Source organism: Hemiscyllium ocellatum, chromosome 36, assembly GCF_020745735.1.
Source record: "Hemiscyllium ocellatum isolate sHemOce1 chromosome 36, sHemOce1.pat.X.cur, whole genome shotgun sequence".
Classification (NCBI taxonomy): domain Eukaryota; kingdom Metazoa; phylum Chordata; class Chondrichthyes; order Orectolobiformes; family Hemiscylliidae; genus Hemiscyllium; species Hemiscyllium ocellatum.
The window spans coordinates 47,079,564-47,099,590 of NC_083436.1; the positions used below are offsets into that span (position 1 = coordinate 47,079,564).

The window sequence follows — 20,027 nt, forward strand, 5'->3', positions numbered from 1 at the left end:
ATCATCATTGTCTACAGGAATCATGTCAGAAGATTGGACGATAGCAAATGTTATTCCCTTGTTCAAGAAGGGGATTAAAGACATCCCTGGTAATTATACACCAGTAAGCCTTACTTCGGTTTTGGGTAAAGTGTTGGAAAAAGTTATAAGGGATAGGATTGATCATCATCTAGAGAGGAATCATTTGACTAGGGATAGTCAACATGGTTTGGTGAGGGGTAGGTTGTACCTCACAAAACCTTACTGAATTCTTTGTGGAGGTGACCAAACAGGTTGATGAGGGTAAAGCAGTTGAAGTGGTATACATGTTTTTCAGTAAAGCGTTTGATAAGGTACTCCCCGGCAGGCTATTCCAGAAAATATGAAGCATGGGATTGAGGGTGATTAAGCCATTTGGATCAGAAATTGGCTAGCTGAAAGAAAACAGAGGGCGCTGGTTGATGTGAAATGCTCATTCTGGAGTTCAGTTACTAACGATGTACCGCAAGCAAATGCTTTGGGGCGACTGCTGTTTGTCAGTTTTTAAATGACCTGGATGAGGGAGTAGATGCATGGGTTAGTAAAAATACGGATGACACTAAGGTTGGTGGAGTTGTGGACAATGCCGAATGATGTCCCTCAGTAACCTGCAACATGGGTAAGCTGCGGAGCTGAGAGGTGGCAAATGTAGTTTAATGCAGTAGGGTGTGACATGATTCACTTTGGAAGGAGCAACAAGAATGCACAGTATTGGGTTAATAGTAAGATTCTTGGCAGTACAGATGAACAGAGAGATTTTAGTGTCCGCGTACATAGATCCCTGAAAGTTGCCACCCAGGCTGATAGGATTGTTAAGAAGGGATATGGTGTGTTAGCTTTTATTGGGAGAGAGATTGAGTTTCAGAGCCATGAAGTCATGTTGCAGCTATACAAACTCTGGTGCAGCTGCATTTGGGAGTATTGTGTACAGTTCTAGCCGCCACATTATAGGAAGGATGTGAAAGCTTTGGAAAGGGTTTAGATGAGATTTACCAGATGTTGCCTGGTATGGAGGGAAGCTGAAAATGTGTTGCTGGAAAAGCGCAGCAGGTCAGGCAGCATCCAAGGAACAGGAAATTCGACGTTTCGGGCATAAGCCCTTCATCAGGAATTATGCCCGAAACGTTGAATTTCCTGTTCCATGGATGCTGCCTGACCTGCTGCGCTTTTCCAGCAACACATTTTCGGCTCAGATCTCCAGCATCTGCATACCTCACTTTCTCCTGGTATGGAGGGAAGGTCTTATGAGGAAAGGCTGTGGGATTTGAGGCTATTTTCATTAGAGAGAAGAAAGTTGAGAGGTGACTTGAGGCATACAAGATGATCAGAGGTTTAGATAGGGTGGACAATGAGAGCCTTTTTCCTCAGATGGTGATGACTAGCACGCAGGGAACTAGCTTTGAACAAAGAACATGACAGCACAGAAACAGGCCCTTTGGCCCTCCAAGTCGGCGCCGATCCATATCCGCTATCTAGATTGGGTTGGGATATATGGTTGGCATGGATGAGTTGGACTGAAGGGTCTGTTTCTGTGCTGTACATCTCTATGACTCTATGACTATGACTCTATAAATCTGCTGCCTATTTTCTAAGGATCTGTATCCCTCTGCTCCCTGCCCATTCATGGCTCTGTCTAAATACATCTTAAACGCTGCTATTGTTCCCGCCTCTACAACCTCTGCTGGCAGCGCATTTCAGGCACCCACCACCCTCTGCATGAAGAACTTTCCATGTATATCTCTCCTAAATGTTTCCCCTCTCACTTTGAACTCGTGACCCTAGTAATTGAGTCCTCCACTTTGGGAAAAAGTTTCTTGCTATCCACCCTGTCTACACCTCACATGATTGTGTAGGGCTTTATCAGGTCCCCCTCAACCTCGTTCTTTCCAATGAAAATAATCTTGACCTACTCAACCTCGCCTCATAGCTAGCACTCTCCATACCAGGCAATATCCTGGCGAACCTCCTCTGCACCTTCTCCACATTCTTTTGGTAAGGTGGCAACCAGAACTGTACACAGTTTTCCAAATGTGGCCGAACCAAATCGTTATACAACCGTAACGTCACCTGCTAATTCTAGTAATCAATACCCCGACCGATGAAGGAAAGCATGCCATATACCTTCTTGACTATTCTATAGATCTGCGTTGCCACCTTCAGGGAACGAAGGACCTGAACACCCAGGTCAATTTTCCCCAGGACTTTTCCATTTACTGTACAGTTTGCTCTGGAACTGCATCTTCTAAAATGCATCACCTCACCATTGCCCAGATTGAACTCCATCTGCCATTTCTCTGCCCAACTCTCCAATCTATCTATATTCCGCCATATTCTCTGAGAGTGCCCTTCACTATCTGCTACTCCACCAATCTTAGTGTCAACTGCAAACTTGCTAATGAAGCAACCTACACCTTCCTCCAAATCATTTACGTATATCACAAACAACAGTGGTCCCGGCACGGATCCCTGTGGGACACCATTGGTCACAGGTGTCCATTTTGAGAAGCTCCCTTCCACTATTACTCTCGGTCTCCTGTTGCTCAACCAGTTCTCTATCCATTTTGCTAGAACACTCTGGACCCCATGCAATTTCACCTTCGTCATCAGCCTACCATGGGGAACTTATCAAACATCTTACTAAAGTCCGTGTATATGACATCTACATCCCTTCCCCGATCAATCAACTTTGTCACCTCTATTTCACTTACAAATTCTATTAGATTCGTAAGACATGACGTTCCCTGCACAAAACCATGCTGCCTATCACTGATAAAACCATTTTCTTCCAAATGGGTATATATCCTATCCCTTAGTATCTTCCCCAGTAGCTTCCCCATCACTGATGTCAGGCTCACAGGTCTGTAATTACCTGGATTATCACTGCTACCCTTTTTAAACAATGGGACAACATTAGCAATTCTCCAGTCTTCTGGGACCTCCCCCATTTTCAAGGATGCTGCAAAGATATTAGTTAAAGCCCCTCTTTCACTTCCCTTAGTAACCTGGGATAGATCCCATAACCTGGGCACCCTTCCACCTTAATGCCTTTTAGAATACAAAACACTCCCTCCCTCCCTCCTTATGGCAACTTGACCTAGGGTAATCAAAGACCTTTCTCTAACCTCAACACCCAGCATGTCCCTCTCCTCGGTGAATACCGATGCAAAGTACTCATGAAAAATCTCAATTTCTCTGACTCCACGCACATCTTTCCTTCATTGTCTTTGAATGGGCCAACCCTTTCCCTAGTTACCCTCTTGATCCTTATGTATGTGAATAAAAGGCTTTGGGGTTTTCATAAACCTTGCTCGCTAAGGGTATCTCAAGATCCCTTTTAGCCCTCCTATTTCCTTGTTTCAGATTGGTCCTACATTCTCAATATTCTTCCAAAGCTTTGTCTCTCCTCAGTAGCCTAGACCTTTTGTACGCATCCTTTTTCTTCTTAGCTAATCTCATAATTTCACCTGTCATTCATGGTTCCCCCATCTTGCCATTTTTATCCCCCAAGGAACGTATCTCTCCTGAACTCTCAACAACCTCTCTTTAAAAGCCTTCCACATATCAAATGTGGATTTCCCTTCAAACAGCTGCTCCCAACCCACATTCCCTAGCTCACGCCAAATTTTGGTACAGTTTGCCTTCTCCCAATTTCGTACTCTTCCTTTAGGACCACTCTGGTCTTTGTCCATGAGTATTCTAAAGCTTATGGAATTGTGATCACTATTCCCAAAGTAATCCCCACTGTAACTTCAACCACTAAGGGGTTGAAGATAGATACAGGACAGATATCAGAGGTAGCTTCTTTATTCAGAGTAGTAAGGGCATAGAAATCCCTGTCTGCGACATCAACATTGATTCTATGAAGTCACATGGCATCAGGCCAAACAAGGGTAAGGAAACCTCCGGTTTTTTACACATACTGCCCTCCCTCAGCTGATGAATCAGTACTATTGCATCTTGAATAACGCTTAGGGGAAGCACTAAGGTGCAAAGGCACAGAATATATTCTTGGCAGGGATTTTACTGTTCATCACCAAGGATGGCTTAGCAGAAGTACAATGTTGATGGAGCTGGCTGGATCCTAAAGGACACCTGTCTGAGATAGCCCTCACAATGATTTTTCACTCTGTATTTTTCCCACAGTCTCTTTGGGAATTTACAACTTGTGGATGGTGGCTAGGGCAGTTCAGTGTTCCTCCTGCTGAACGTGGGAGGTAAGGGTCACCACTAGTGTCTCTGTTAACTTCATCTGCGGGAAGTGCACCCAACTCCTGCTCTTCGAAAACCACGTTAGGGAATCGGATGAACTTCAGATGATTAGGAAGGCAGAGGGAGTTATTGAGAGGAGTTACAGGGAGGTAGTTCACCTCAGGTGCAAGAAAGAGGCAGATGGGTTACAGTCAGGGGACAGAAAGGAAACTGGCAGACAGTGCAGAGAACTCCTGTGGCCATTCCCCTCAATAACAAGTATACTGTTTTGGATATTGTTGGGCGGGACGACTTAACAGGAGTAAGCCATAGGGTACAGGTCTCTGGCACAGAGTCTGTCCTGTTGCTCAAAAGCAAAGGAGGGAAATGAGCAGAAATATAGTCGTTGGGGACTCCATAGTTAGGGGGACAGATAGGAGGTTCTGTGGGAATGAGAGAGACTCACGGTTGGTGTGTTGCCTCCCAAGTACCAGGGTTCGTGATGTCTCGGATCGTGTTTTCGGGATACTTGAAGGGGAGGGGAAGGGGGAGCAGCCCAAGTCATTGTCCACATAGGCACTAACGACATAAGTAGGAAACGGGATGGCGATGTAAGGCAGAAATTCAGGGAGCTAGGGTGAAAGCTTAGTGCTAGAAACAGAGTTATCATCTCTGGTTTGTTGCCCCTGCTGCATGCAAGCAAGTCGAGGAATAGGGAGAGAGAGAGAGAGTGAGAGAGTGAGAGTGAGAGAGAGAGACGGTGGCACAGTTGTTAGCACTGCTGCCTCACAGCGCCAGAGACCCGGGTTCAATTCCCACCTCAGATGACTGACTGTGTGGAGTTTGCACATTCTCCCCGTGTCTGCGTGGGTTTCCTCCGGGTGCTCCGGTTTCCTCCCACAGTCCAAAAATGTGCAGGTTGGGTGAATTGGCCATGCTAAATTGCCCGTAGTGTTAGGTGCAGAGGGGAATGGGTCTGTGATATGCGCACTTCAGTGGGTCTGTGTGGGCTTGTTGGGCCGAAGGGCCTGTTTCTACACTGTAAGTAATCTAATCTAATCTAGAGAGAACTTGAACCTGTGGCTACAGAGATGATGAAAAAGGGAGGGCTTCGGACCCATGGATAATGGGGCTCATTCTGGGGTAGGTGGGACCTCTACAAACAAGATGGTCTACCCCTGAACCACACGGGTACCAATATTCAGCAAGGCCACACTGGATTTGGTAGTGGGTAATGAACCCAGCCAGGTGTTAGATTTTGAGTTAGGTGAGCACTTTGGTGATAGTGACCGCAATTCGGTTATGTTTACTTTAGCAATGGAAAGGGATAACTATATAATGCAGGGCAAAAGTTATTGCTGGGGGATAGTCAATTATGATGTGATTAGGCAAGATTTAGGATGCGTAGGAATGGGGAAGGAAACTGCAGGGGATAGGAACAATTGAAAGGTGGAACTTATTCAAGGAACAACCACTGCATGTCCTTGATCAATATGTACCTGTCAGCCAGGGAGAAAGTAGTCGAGCAAGGGAGCTGCGGTTTACTAAGGAAGTTGAATCTCTTGTCAAGAGGAAGAAGGAGGATTATGTTAGGATGAGATGTAAAGGCTCAGTTAGGGCGCTTGAATGTTAGAATTCAGCCAGGAAAGACCTAAAAAGAGAGTTTAGAAGAGCCTGGAGGGGACATGAGAAGTCATTGGCAGGTAGGATCAAGAAAAACCCTGAAGCTTTTGATAGGTATATTAGGAAAAGAAGGATGACTCGAGAAAGCTTAGGGCCAATCAATGATGGTAGTGGGAAGTCGTGCATGGAGTCCGAGGAGACGGGGAGGAAGAAACGAACATTTTTCGTCAGTATTCACACCGGAAAAGACAATGCTGTCGAGGAGAATACCGAGATACAGGTTACTAGACTAGACGGGATTGACGTTTGCAAGGAGGAGGTGTTAGCAATTCTTGAAAGTGTGAAAATAGATAAGTCCCCAGGCCAGATGGGATTTATCCAAGGATTCTCTGGGACGGCAGGGAGGAGATTGGCGAGCCTTTGGCTTTGATCTTTATGTCATCATTGTCTATAGGAATGGTGCCAGAAGATTGGAGGATAACAAATGTTGTCCCCTTGTTCAAGAAGGGGAGTAGAGACAACCCTGGCAATTATAGGCCAGTGAGCCTTCCTTCGGTTCTGGATAAAGTGTTGGAAAAGATTATAAGAGATAGGATTTATAATCATTTAGAAAGGAATAAATTGTTTTGGGCTAGCCAACATGATTTTGTGAAGGATTGGTCATGTCTCACAAACCTTATTGAGTTCTTTGGGATGGTGACCAAACAGGTGGAATGTAAAGCAGTTGATGTGGCCTATATGGATTTAAGCAAGGTGTTTGTTAAGATTCCCCATACTGGCTATTGCACAAAATACGGAGGCATGGGACTGAGGGTGATTTAGCAGTTTGAATCAGAAATTGGCTTGCTGAAAGAAGCCAGAGGGCGGTGGTTGATGGGAAATGTTCATCCTGGAGTTCAGTTACTAGCGATGTATTGCAAGGACCTGTTTTGGGGCTACTACCATTTGTCATGTTTATAAATGATCTGGAAGGGGGCGTGGAACAATTAGTTAGTAAATTGTGGATGACACGAAGGTTGGTGGAGTTGTGGATAGTGCTGAAGGATGTTGCAGGTTACAGAGGGACAAAGATAAGCTGCAGAGTTGCGCTGAGAGGTGGCAAACGGAGTTTAATGTGGAAAAGTGTGATGTGAATCACTTTGGAAGGAGCAACAGAAATAAAGAGTGCTGGGATAACGGTAAGATTCTTGGTAATGTAGATGAACAGAGAGATCTCGGTGTCTACGTACATAGATCCCTGAAAGTTGCCACCCAGGTTGATCAGGTTGTTAAAAAGGCATACAGTTTTTATTGGTAGAGGGATTGAGTTTTAGAGCCACAAGGTCATGCTGCAGCTGTGCAAAAACTCTGGTGCGGTCACACTTGGAGTTCTGGTCATCACATTATTGGAAAGATGTGGAAGCTTTGGAAAAAGTGTGCACAGCAGATTTAGTAGGATGTTTCCTGGTATGGAAGGAAGGTCTTATGAGGAAAGGCTGAGGAATTTGAGGCTGTTTCGTTAGAGAGAAGGAGGCTGAGAGATTACCTAATTCAGACATATAAGATAATCAGAGGGTTAGCTAGGGTGGACAGTGAGAGCCTTTTTCCTTGGATGGTGATGGCTAGCATGAGGGGACATAGCTTTAAGTTGAGGGGTGACAGATATAGGACAGATGTCAGAGACAGTTTCATTACTCAGAGTAGTAGGCGCGTGGAATGCACTGCCTGCAATAGTAATAGACTCACCAAATTTAAGGGCATTTAAATGGTCATTGGATGAACATGTGGATGAAAGTGGAATACTGTATAATAGATGGGCTTCAGATTGGTTCCAAAGGTTGGTGCAACATTGAGGGCTAAAGGGCCTGTACTGCGCTGTAATGTTCTATGTTCTATAGCTGCTAGTCTCAGCAGGTGGTGAGGGAATGAACAAGAGGCGAAAACATATCCTATCCAATCTGAGCAATCTGTCTGCATTCTTCCATGATAGTATCAGTAAGTGATCACTGCACAGTCCTTGTGGAGATGAAGTCCCATCTTCACATAGAGAATAGCCTTCATCGTGTTATGTGGCACTATCATTATTGTCTCCGAAATGGGACAGACTTCAAACAGATCCAGTAACTCAAGACTAGTTATCCATTGGCGCTGAGAGACATCTAGAGCAGCAAAACTGTACTCCAGGACAATCTGCCCAGTAAAGAACAACCTCGGTTATCCGAACATGAATTATCTGAATTTTGGATTATCTGAACAGGATCTCAAGGTCCCGTAAAAACATTAACAGTTATCTGAACAAAATACTCTCTGCCTGTCTCGTTTGGATAATTGAGATTGTTCTGTATATCCCCCACTCTACCATTACCATCAAGCCAAGGGATCAACCCTGGTACAGTGAAGAGTTCAGGACGGCATGCCAGCGATAGAGTGAGACATACCTCAAAAGGAGTCAGTCTGATGAGGCTACCAAACAGGACTATCTGCAATGTTAATATTATAAGCAGCAAGTAATAGAGCTAAGCTATCCCACAACCAACAGATTAGATCTAAGCTCTGCAGTCCTGTCACACCCAGTCATGAATGCTGGTGGACAATTAAACAAGTCACTGGATGAGGAGGTGTAACAAATATCCCCACCTTCAATGATGGAAAAGTCCAGCACATCGAAGGTTGAATTTGAAAGCTGAATACAGGATTAAGGATAGGATTCTTGGCAGTGTGGAGGAACAGAGGGATCTTGGTGTGCAGGTACAGAGATCCCTTAAAATGGCCACCCAAGTGGACAGGGTTGTTAAGAAAGCATATGGTGTTTTGGCTTTCATTAGCAGGGGGATTGAGTTTAAGAGTCGTGAGATCTTGTTGCAGCTCGATAAAACTTTGGTTAGACCACACTTGGAATACTGCGTCTAGTTCTGGTCGCCCTATTATAGAAAAGGTGTGGAAGATTTGGAGAGGGTTCAGAGGAGGTTTACCAGGATGCTGCCTGGACTGGAGGGCTTATCTTGTGAAGAGAGGTTGACTGAGCATGGACTTTTTTCATTGGAGAAAAGGAGGAGGAGAGGGGACCGAAATGAGGTATACAAGATAATGACAGGCATAGATAGAGTCGATAGCTAGAGACTATTTCCCAAGGCAGAAATGACTAATATGAGGGGTCATAGTTTTAAGCTGGTTGGAGGAAAGTATGGAGGGGATGTCAGAGGCGGGTTCTTTACACAGAGTTGTGAGAGCATGGAATGCGTTGCCAGCAGCAGTTGTGGAAGCAAGGTCATTGGGGACATTCAAGAGATTACTGGATATGCATATGGTCACAGAAATTTGAGGGTGCATACATGACGATCAGTGGTCAGCACAACATTGGGGGCTGAAGGGCCTGTTCTATGCTGTACTGTTCTATATTCTATCCTTGGAAAAGTTAAGGCTAAAACTTTAATTACAATCTTGAGTCAAAAGTGCAGAATAAGTGACCCACCTCGGCCCCTGCCAGTGGTCCCCAGAATCACAGATACCAGTCTTCAGCCAATTTGATTCACTCCATGTAATATCAAGAAACTGTTGAAGTCCTGGAGTCTGAAAACACTATGGGCACTACGCAGCCAGTTAGTTAAGTTGGCTGGACACCTGGTTTGTAATGCAGAGTGATGCCAATAGTGTGGGTTCAATTCTCACACTAGCTGAGGTATCATGTAGGACTCTTCTTCTCAAACTCTCCCCTCGCCTGAGGTATGACCCTCAACATAAACCACCAGCAGCTGTTTCTCTCTATTGAAAGAGCAGCCCTAAGGTCTGATATGACATTAGCAACTTTCTGGGCCCTGACACATTCTAACAACAGTACTGAAGACTTGTGCACCAAATCATGCCATGCCCTGAGCCAAATTTTTTTAGTACAGCTACAACACTGACATCTACCTGAAAGCTGCCCAAGTATTTTGTATAGAAAAGGCAGGACAAATGCTACTGGCTAATTACACCTCCAGCAGTCTAGTCTCAATCATCAGTAATGGAGGGTGTGATCAACAAGCAGCACCTGCTTAGCAACAACCTATTCAATGATACCCACTTTGGGGTCTGTCAGAGCCATTCTGCTCCTGACCTCACTATAGCCTCGTTTCAAACATGGAGTTGAGTTGAGTGTGATAGCCTGGACATCAAGACCACATTTGACAGAGTGTGGCAACAAGGAGCCCTAGCAAAACTAAAATCAATGGGAATTGGGAGAAAACTCTCCATTGGTTGGTGTTATACCTGCCACATAGCAAGATGGTTGTGGTTGTTGGAGGTCAGTCATCGTAGCTCTGCAGGCATTCCTCAGTAAAGTGCCCCAGGCTCAACCATCTTCAGCTGCTTCAATGACCTTCCCTCCATCTCAAGGTTAGAAGTACCTCACAGCGCCAGGGACCCAGGTTTGACTCCACCCTCAGGCAACTGTCTGTGTGCAGTTTGCACATACTCCCAGTCCATTTTGTCCAGATGCTCCAGTTTCCCCTCACAATCCAAATATGCGTAGGTTAGGTGGATTGGCCATGCTAAATTGCCCCATTGTGTCCATGGGTGGGCAGGCTAGGTGGATTAGCCATGGGAGATGCAGGGCTACAGGGATAGATTAAGGCGTTGGGTCTGGGTGGGATGTCGTTTGGAAGGTATGTGCGTTCTCAATGGGCCAAGTGCTTCCACACTGTAGGGACTCAATGTTTCTACGAAGTGGGGATGTTCATCAATGATTGCACTATTCATGACTCCTCCGATACTGAAGCAGTCCATGCTCAAATGTAATAGAACTGGGACAATATCCAGGCTTTGGCAGAAAAGTAGCAAGTAACATGTGTGCCTCAGAAATGCCAGGCAATGACCATCTCCAATGAGACAATCTGACCGCTACTCCTTGGCATTCAATGGTATTACTGTCACAGTAATCCCCATTACCAACATTGTGGGGATCACCATTGACCAAAAACGTAACTGGACACCACATAACTCCTAGGCGAAAGTGAATACTGCAGATGCTGGAGATTAGACTTGAAACTGTGGTGCTGGAAAAGCACAGCAGGTCAGGCAGCATCTGAGGAGCAGGAGAGTCAGTGTTCCAGACAAAAGCGTCTGAAAGTCCTGATGAAGGGCCTTTGCCCAAAATGTCAACTCTCCTGCTCCTCTGATGCTGCCTGACCTGCTGTGCTTTTCCAGCACCACATTCTCGACCATATAAATCCTCAAAGCCTATCCATTATCCACAAGTCACAAGTTAGAAGTGTGATGGAATGCTCCCCACGTACCCAAATGGGTGCAGATCCAACAAAACTCAGAATGCTTGACATCATCTAGGGCAAAACAGCCCATCTGACTAGCACCAAACCCAGAAACATCCACTCCCTCCACCACTAACAATCAGTAGCAGCAGTATGTATTATCTACAATATGCACTGCAGAAATTCACCAAACATCCTTAGACAACACCATCCATACCCATGAGCATTTCCATCTAGAAGGACAAAGGCAGCAGATACATGGGAACACCACCGCAAGCAAGCCCCCCTCCAAGCCACACTCTGTCCTGACTTGGATATATTGTAATTCTTTCAGCGATGTCAGGTCAAATTTCTGGCAATCTCTCCTTAATGGCTTTGTAGGTTTTCCTGCAGCACAAGACTGAATCAGTTCAAGGGCAACTAGAGATGGGCTACAAACGCAGGTATAGCCAGCAGCGACCACATCCCATGAGTACATTTACAAGTGAGAGTGAATGTGCAGAAATGAAATTGCAGAATATCACAAGGAGAATTAAATTCAAGTTAACAACTAAATGCAATGCAATTAGTAATTAACGCTATGTGCCTCGGCTTTTCTATCAAAATGAGTGTCAATTAACAGCACTTACTGCATGCAATTTTATTCTGTTTCAAACTTTCAATAGCAAAAACCAATGTTTAATGAGCATGTATTGACTCTGAAATTTCTTCTGCCTTATTTTAAGTGTCCTAGAAGAAGGAGGAAAGAGCACCTTTGTCACTGCTGTTCCACTTTACAGGCACTTCAGTTTTCACTGATAACACAGGCAAGAGACTGAAGTATTCAGAGCTGATTTTCTCAAAGCTGGTTTTAATTGATTTATCTTTCTTCTCAACATGTTAACTTTTTAAATTACAGATTTATATATAAACAGCAATGTAATATTTACAAAGTCAGCTCACATATTTTGTGCACAACAAATGATCAAAAAAGCTGCGGCAGTAAGATGTGAAAACAAGATTACAGATTGTTTGCACTTTGGTTGACCTGTTTGGTACTGAAGTACAGCTCTAACCAAGTGTTTAATACTTACCCGATGTACTGCAATGGATGACTCTGATGAATGACAATCCTGCAGGTAGGACATGTGTTGTTCTCTTCTAAATACTTCACAAGGCAGCTCCTACAGACTGGAGACAAATCAATAACTTGTTAATAGTATATTATCTACATATATTTTCTTTAAACATAGTTGATGAATGGAAGGCCAAATTCTAATCTTAAGTTTTATGGAGCTCATTATGTCCGTGAATTCTTTCACTTACCTGAGAATACAGACCAAACATTCATGCAAGTTATTCTTGCCCTAGTCTTGAATTTGCATCATTTTCGAGTTTTACTCCCATGTAACATCCTGCATTCTACAACTTGCCTTGTCCACCTGATCCACCTTTGCTCCCTCAACACGATTCCCATGAAATTACTGCCCAATTTGCCTTCTTGGCTCACAGGCTGAGAATGTTACTTATACTTTTCCTCAGGTACTATCTCACTCATTCAAACCCGTCATTATAACCAAGACCCTCAAAAAACCAGATGCTTGACTCCACATCCCTTGCAAGTCACTCCCTGATCTCCAACATCCTTTTCTTTTCAAGTCTTGGAACACACTGAGATCTCCTAAATCCACATCAATCCTACATGGAAGTTCATGTTTGAATCTCTCCAATTAAATTGCTACCATTGCCATAGGACCATACTGTATCGAAGTCACAGGCAGCATACTATGTGACCAACATCAGTGAACTTTCCCTCCACATCCTTATCAAACTGACTGCAACCTTTAACACAGTTCATTGCACCATTGTTTTCTAACATCAAGCAGTTGGATGGAACTACACCCACCGGTTCAATTATTACTTAATTTATTACAGTCACAGAATCATCCAAAATACATTTTTTTCCTGCTACCTCAAAGATCAATTCTTCTCATGTTACTACTTCTCACTTACATTCATTTTCAAATGCTGTCATGCAATAGAAGTCTCTTAGCAGATTCTTCCATTCTCCACTGCCTCTAAACTACTTGTCTGATGTCGCTCATTGGGAGGAATTGGTATCATTATTCTATCGTCACTCATAATCCAGAGGTCCAGATTAATGCTTGAGACATGGGATCAAAACCCAACAACTGGTGGAATTTAGTTTCAATTCTTAAATCAGAAGCTCCTTAAATAAACATAGCGAATGTGCACCAAGTCTGAACCTGAGCATTTCTAGTTGGAAAGATCACAGGCTTGACACCCGCTTTGTGCTGCAGCAAACTGGGTGTCAGTCAAAGCAAACTAAAAGCTTTCAGTGTGACTGACTGGGGAAACTGATGGGGACAGAGAGCTAGACTAATGTGATCTTTGTCGGGGTGCATACTGGTGGCAACAGGCTGTGGTATTCTGTTAGGCAACAATGTTTTGGCTCACTTGGAAATCAGCGACAGGATTAGTCAGAGTCAACATTGATTTATGAAATGAAAATCATCTTTTACAAATCAAATAGAATTTTTTTGAATTATTCGTAGAGTTGATGAGGGAAAACCAATAGATGTGATTTTCTTGACTTTCAATAAGGTCCTACATAAGAGATTAGTGTCCAAAATTAAATTGCATGGAAATGGGGGTAATCTATTGACATGGATAGTGAACTAATCGGCAGACAGGAAATAAACAGTAGAAATGAATAGTTCATTTCTGAGTGGCAGCCAGTGACCAGTGGGGTATGAGAGCGATCAGTACTTGGTCCCCAGCTATTTACAATATATATTTGCGGTTTAGATAAAGGGACATTGTGCAATATCTCTACGATTGCAGACATCACAAAGCTCGGTGGGAAGCTGAGCTGTGAGGAGGCAGACATGCTTCAATGTGATTTGGACAAGTTCAGTGAGCAAGTAAATCCCTGGTAGATAATTAAAATTTTGAATAAATGTATAATTTAGGCAGCAAGAACAATAAGGCAGATTATTGTCTGAATGGCAACAGATTGGAAAAGGGGGTGGTACAACGAGATCTGGCTGTCCTTGTATACCAGTCGTTCAAAGCAAGCACAGAGGTGCAGCACATGATGAAGGTAAATGGTGTGTTGGCCTTCACAGCAAGAGGATAGGTATACAAGAGCAGGCACGTCTTGCTAAAATGTACATGGATTTGCAGACCCTACACCTGGAGAATTGCGTGCAATTTTGAGGAAGGATGTTCTGGCTATGGAGAGAATACAACTAAGGCATGCCAGACTGATTCCTGAAAATGGCAAGACTGACTTATGTAGACAGACTGGATTGTTAAGATTATATAGCAGGAGTTTAGAAGAAAAGGGATCTCCCAGAAATCTATAAAATATTAACTGGAATGCAGGCATGATGCTCCCAATGACCAGGGAGTCCAGAATGAAGGGTAAGGCTTAATGATACTGAGTAGACCATTTAGGTGTGAGAAGAGGAGAAATTTCTTCATCCAGAGATTGGAGGGCGTGTGGCATTCTGTGTCACAGGAAGTGGTTGAGGCCAAAACATTATATGTTTTCAAGAAGTTACAAATAGTTTTTCTGGCTCTAGGGGCCAAACAAATGAGAAGAAAGCAGGAATAAGGTAATGAGTTCTATGATGATGGAAGAGGCTCAAAAGGCCAAGTGGCTTACTCTTGGCTCCTATTTTCTTTGTTTCTATATGAGAGATATGAAAGGTATGTTAGTGTCCATAGATCCATGAAGTTAAGCAAAAGAATTCCAATAGGAGGGAAAAATGCAACCAAATGACTCAGTTTTGATATCAAGAATCATAGATTCCCTTCAGTGTGGAAACAGGCCCTTCAGCCCAACAAGTCCACACTGACCGTCCAAACAGTAACCCACCCAGACTCATTCCCCAAACCTATTACTCTGCATTTACCCCTGACTAATGCATCTAGCCTATACATCCCTGAACACTATCAGCCAATTTATCTAACCCACATAACTTTGGATTATGGGAGGAAACCAGAATACCTGGAGGAAACCCACACAGACACAGGGAGAATGTGCAAACTCCACGCAGAGTTGTCTGAGGCTAGGATTGAACCCGGGTCCCTAATGCTGTAAAGCAGCAGTGCTAACCCCCAAGCCAAGCTCTGCTAATTCTCAAACCATAGGTACTGCTTTTGGCCACAGTGTATAACACACTTCAGTAAGGTTGGAAGTGCCTCAAAAGTAAAATGTAATCGAAGAAAACTACTTCATTGATATGCAACCATGAGAAACACAGAAAGTTATATTAATTGGCCCCAACAATAATGGTGGTCATCCCCATGTTCTAAGGTACTGATTCTAGCCTAAGCAAGTCACTAAGTTCACAAATTGCTTACTTGTTCTTGTAAGTTAAACCACTTATCAAATCTTTATTAACTAGGTAACCTTCAAATTTGTCTTTGCATCAGTCTCCTTGGTTTAACAAGATATGAAATGGTTAAAAAAAATCTTTTAAATTTAGGAAGATTCTGCTGATTGATAACATCAATTCCATTAAGTATTCATGTACAAAATCTAGGAGAATTTTTTTTAAAAAGTGATTAACTATAGATGCTCAAAATATGAAATAAAAACAGAAAATATTGGAGAAACTCAGGAGTCTGGTAGCATCTGTGACAGAGTTAACATTTTGGATCCAATGGCTCTTCTTCAACTCTGCCTTGTCTCCACAGATGCTGCCAGACCTATTTGAGTTTCCCCAGCAACTTCTGTTTTTGTTCCAGGAAAATTCAGTTTGGCTTTGAACATGTTACATGGAGCAACACCACAAGAACAAAGATACTCAAAGAAAATTTATAAAATGTATTTTTGGGATTTTTGTCATTGGCTATACTATCTAACCTGCCTAATAACCTGGGGGTATGGTGGCACAGTGGTTAGCACCGTAGCCTCAGAACACAAGGGGCCTGAGTTTCTGCTGGTGGGAGTTTGATTCGTGCCTTGGGAGACTCTCTGTGTGGTATGTGCACATTCTTCCTGCATCTGCATGGGTTTCATCAGAGTGATCTGGACAGGCTTTGACTGATTTGTATTTATACAATTTCACTTGGTTATCAAAAACCACATCCAATAAAATGGGCATCTTAAAAACATTAGACATAAATGATATACCACCATTTGCTGTTGTGAGAATACTGGAAAAGGCAAAACACTTCAACTCATATTTATTACTCATACTCTACAGACTGTTCATTAATCTTATTTTCCAGAAATGTTTAATAAAAAAAGTGCAAAAAAAATTAAAGCGTCAATAACAACATGGATTCAAATATTAGCTTAGGTGCAACAAGCAGATAGTAATGATGAACTGTTGCTTTTCACACTGGATGAAAATGTGTGGTAGTGTTTCCCAGTTTTCAATACAAGGAGCACTGGTCCATTACGGTCATACTATTCCTGACAATAGAGGTAAAAAGGATTATTTTACATCTCTTACAAAGTTGCATGACTGTCCCTTGACATGATGTAGCCTGTCCAGATGAGTTACCTGCTGAAATATGAAAAAAGATTTGCCAAGAGATGGTCAATGCACTCAAAGCCAAGTTCATATGCTTGCTCCCAAAAAGTGCATATACATTGGAGACCAGTTACGAATCTGTTCATTAACGAGACAATTAATGCACAGCAGCCAGAACTGGATTTTAATGAAAAGATCAGTAACTAGACAGGGAGGCACAGTGAGTGGATCAAAATGTGACTGGATTAGTAATCAAGAAACTCAAACGCATGCTCTGGGATCACAGATTTAAATCCCAAAAGGGAGATTGTGAAATTCGCTTTAAATAAAAATTGTGAAATTAAAAGCCAGTTTGATGATGACTATGTAATTGTTGTCAATTGCTGCAAAAAAACAACAAATAACATGGCCCTTTAGGGAATGAAATCCAGCCTACATGGGACTCCAAAGCCACAACAATATGGTTAATTCTTAACTGTCCTTTGAAATGGCCCCCACAAGCAACTCAGTTTAAGGGGTAATTAGAAATGGACAATAAATGTTGGCCTAGCCAGTAACACCAACATTCCACGAATAAATTCTAAAAATCTATTCGGAGCCAAAGTACAGCAATATAGCAATTCACAGACTGAGAGCTGGCAAGGTCAGCTTTTAATGTGCAGTGAGCCTGCGTAAAATTTTGGTTTGAAGTACTCATATTTTACTCACAATGGAACATGACTGATCAGCAAACAGCCAGTGACAGAATAGAGAAATAGTTCATCAATTCTGTACTAGAGGAAAGAGTAAGTAGAAGACTGGTACTACATTGATGCAAATATTTTGTCAGTTAGGTTTAATAAATACAACTTGAGGGTTAAATGACCACTACACTCAAAGATTAACTTGTTTGCAATGTGTTTAACATGTATTTTAGTAGCTCTTGAATCCTGACAATATTAAAGATTCATGTTAATTTCTGCATACCATGAGTGAAGTTGTAACACAAATCCATATCATTTGAGAACCTCACAGCAAACAATTATACAACAATAATAAATGTATCAGATTTCTTCTAACAGCAGGGGGAAAGAAGAAAACCTCTTAAGTTAGTTATAATCCACCAGTTCTGGAGAGATACAATAGATTTGAAATGTCCCTCCACAGATCTGCCAGAACAGTTTGTTTCAGATTTCTACCAGGAAAGACCTAAAGAGAAAGCTAAGAAGAAGGGACATGAAAAGTCATTGGCAGATAGGATCAAGGAAAATCCTATGGCTTTCTATAGGTATATCAGGAATAAAAGTATGACTAGAGTAAGATTAGGGTCAATCAAGCATAGTGGTGGGAAGTTGTGCATGGAATCGGAAGAGATAGGGGAAGTGCTAAATGAATATTTTTCGTCAGTATTCACACTAGAAAAAGACAGAGACAATGTGGTCGAGGAGAATACTGAGATACAGGCTACTAGATTAGACAGGATTGAAGTTCACAAGGAGGAGGTGTCAGCAATTCTGGAAAGTGTGAAAATAGATATGTCCCCTGGGATGATGAAATTTATCTGTGGATTCTCCAGGAAGCGGGGGGGGGGGGGGGGGGGGGGGGGGGGAGACTGCAGAGCCTCTGACCTTGACCTTTATGTTGTCATTGTCTACAGGAATATGCCAGAAAACTGGAAAACTGGAGGGTGACAAATGTCAACCCTTTGTTCAAGAAGGGGATTAGAGACAACCCTGGTAATTATAGACCAGTGAGCCTTACTTCAGTTGTGGGTAAAGTGTTAGAAAAGGTTATAAGAGATAGGATTTATACTCATCTAGAGAGGAATAAGTTGATTAGGGATAGTAAACATAGTTTTGTGAAGGGTAGATCATGCCTCACAAACCTTTGGAGTTCTCTGAGATGGTGACAAAACAGGTGGATGAAGGTGACAGGTCAGAAAGGATGGTGGAGTGGATAGGTGGGAAGGAAGGTTGGCAGGTAGGACAGGTCATGAGGATGGTGCTGAGCTGGAAGCTTGGAACTGGAGTAAAGTGGGAGGAGGAAAATAAGGAAACTGACCTACCACCTTCATCCCCACTTCCATCCACCTCTTGTACTCTTGGCTATCTTCCCCCCAGGCTCACCCCCTTCCCATTTATCTCTCCACCTCGGAGGCTCCCTGCTTCCATTCCTGATGAAGGGCTTTTGTCCGAAACGTCGATTTTCCTGCTTCTCTGTGCTGCCTGACCTGCTGTGCTTTCCCAGCACCACACTAACCTAGACTCTGATCTCCAGCATCTGCACTCCTCACTTTTACCTATGATTATTGAGGGTCAGTCATCTCAGCTCCAGGACATCGCTGCATTTATTCTGTAGTGTCCTCAGCCCCAACCATCAATGACTTGCCATGCTCCATTAGATCAGAAGTGGGAAGGTTCCCCAATGATTGCACAATGTTCAGCAAAACTCATGATTCCTCAGAAACTGAAGCTTACCATTTCTGCGTATACAAGATAATAGAGCTGGTGTAGGCATGATGGGCTGAATGGTCTCCTCCTGCACTGTAATAATTCTGTAACTCACCAAAGATCCTTCGGCAACAACTTTCAAACCCACGACTTCTTCCTTCTCGAAGGACAAGGGCAGCACATACATGAGAACACTACCATTTGCAAGTTTCCTTCCAAGTCACTCACCACTCTGACATGGAAGTATATTGGTGTTCCTTAAGTATCACCGGTTTAAAATCTTGATACACCCACCCTAATGGCATTGCAGGCCTACAGCACATGGACTGCAGTAATTGGGGATGGTAATAAATGCTGGCCAAACCAGCAACTTCAATATCCCAAGAATGAGTCAGAAAAAACTATTCAATGCAGCAAGACTGAGACAAGAGAAAGGCTTGGCCTGATAAGTGACAACTAACATTTGCACCACACAAGTGCGAGGCAATGACATCTCCAATAAGAGGTTACCTAAGCATCACTCCTGATACAAAAACAGAAAATGCTGGACAAAGTCAGCAAGTTTGGTAGCATTTGCAGAAACAGAAACAAAGTTAACACTTTGAGTCTGATCTGAGTCTTCTCCAGAACACATCACTCTTTGATTTTCAATCACATTAATACACTGTGGTTATAAATGACCAGAACCTGAATTGTACTAGCCGTATATGTAGTTGAGCTGCAAGAGCAGACTGAAAGCTGGGAATTCAGAAGCAATGCAACCCAGTCATCCCAGCGCCTACATACCACAAAACACAAGTCAGGAGTGCGATGGAATACTCTCCACTTATTTGGAAGGTACAGCTAAACACCACCCAAGAACCAGAACACTATTCAGAAGGAAGCACCCACTCGACTGGCACTCCATCCACCACCTTCTATATGCGCTTCTTTCACCACCAATGAAGAGCAATCCACTGCCCGAGCTAACCAAGACTCCTTCAATTGCAGCTTTCAAACTTACAACCTCTACAGGACAAGGGCAAAAGATGCAGGAGGACATTTTAAACTGC

At 43.1% G+C, this 20,027-nt stretch overlaps 1 protein-coding gene across 1 annotated transcript in view; it reads right to left on the reverse strand.

Annotated features, from left to right (window-relative positions):
• The window catches only part of LOC132833373 (polycomb group RING finger protein 3), a 181,614-nt gene that overhangs the window by 90,484 nt on the left and 71,103 nt on the right, over window positions 1–20,027 (reverse strand). Inside the window, exon 4 of the mRNA XM_060851596.1 lies at window positions 12,128–12,224. Coding sequence (XP_060707579.1) covers window positions 12,128–12,224 — 97 coding nt within the window. The remainder of the gene's footprint in view (window positions 1–12,127; window positions 12,225–20,027) is intronic.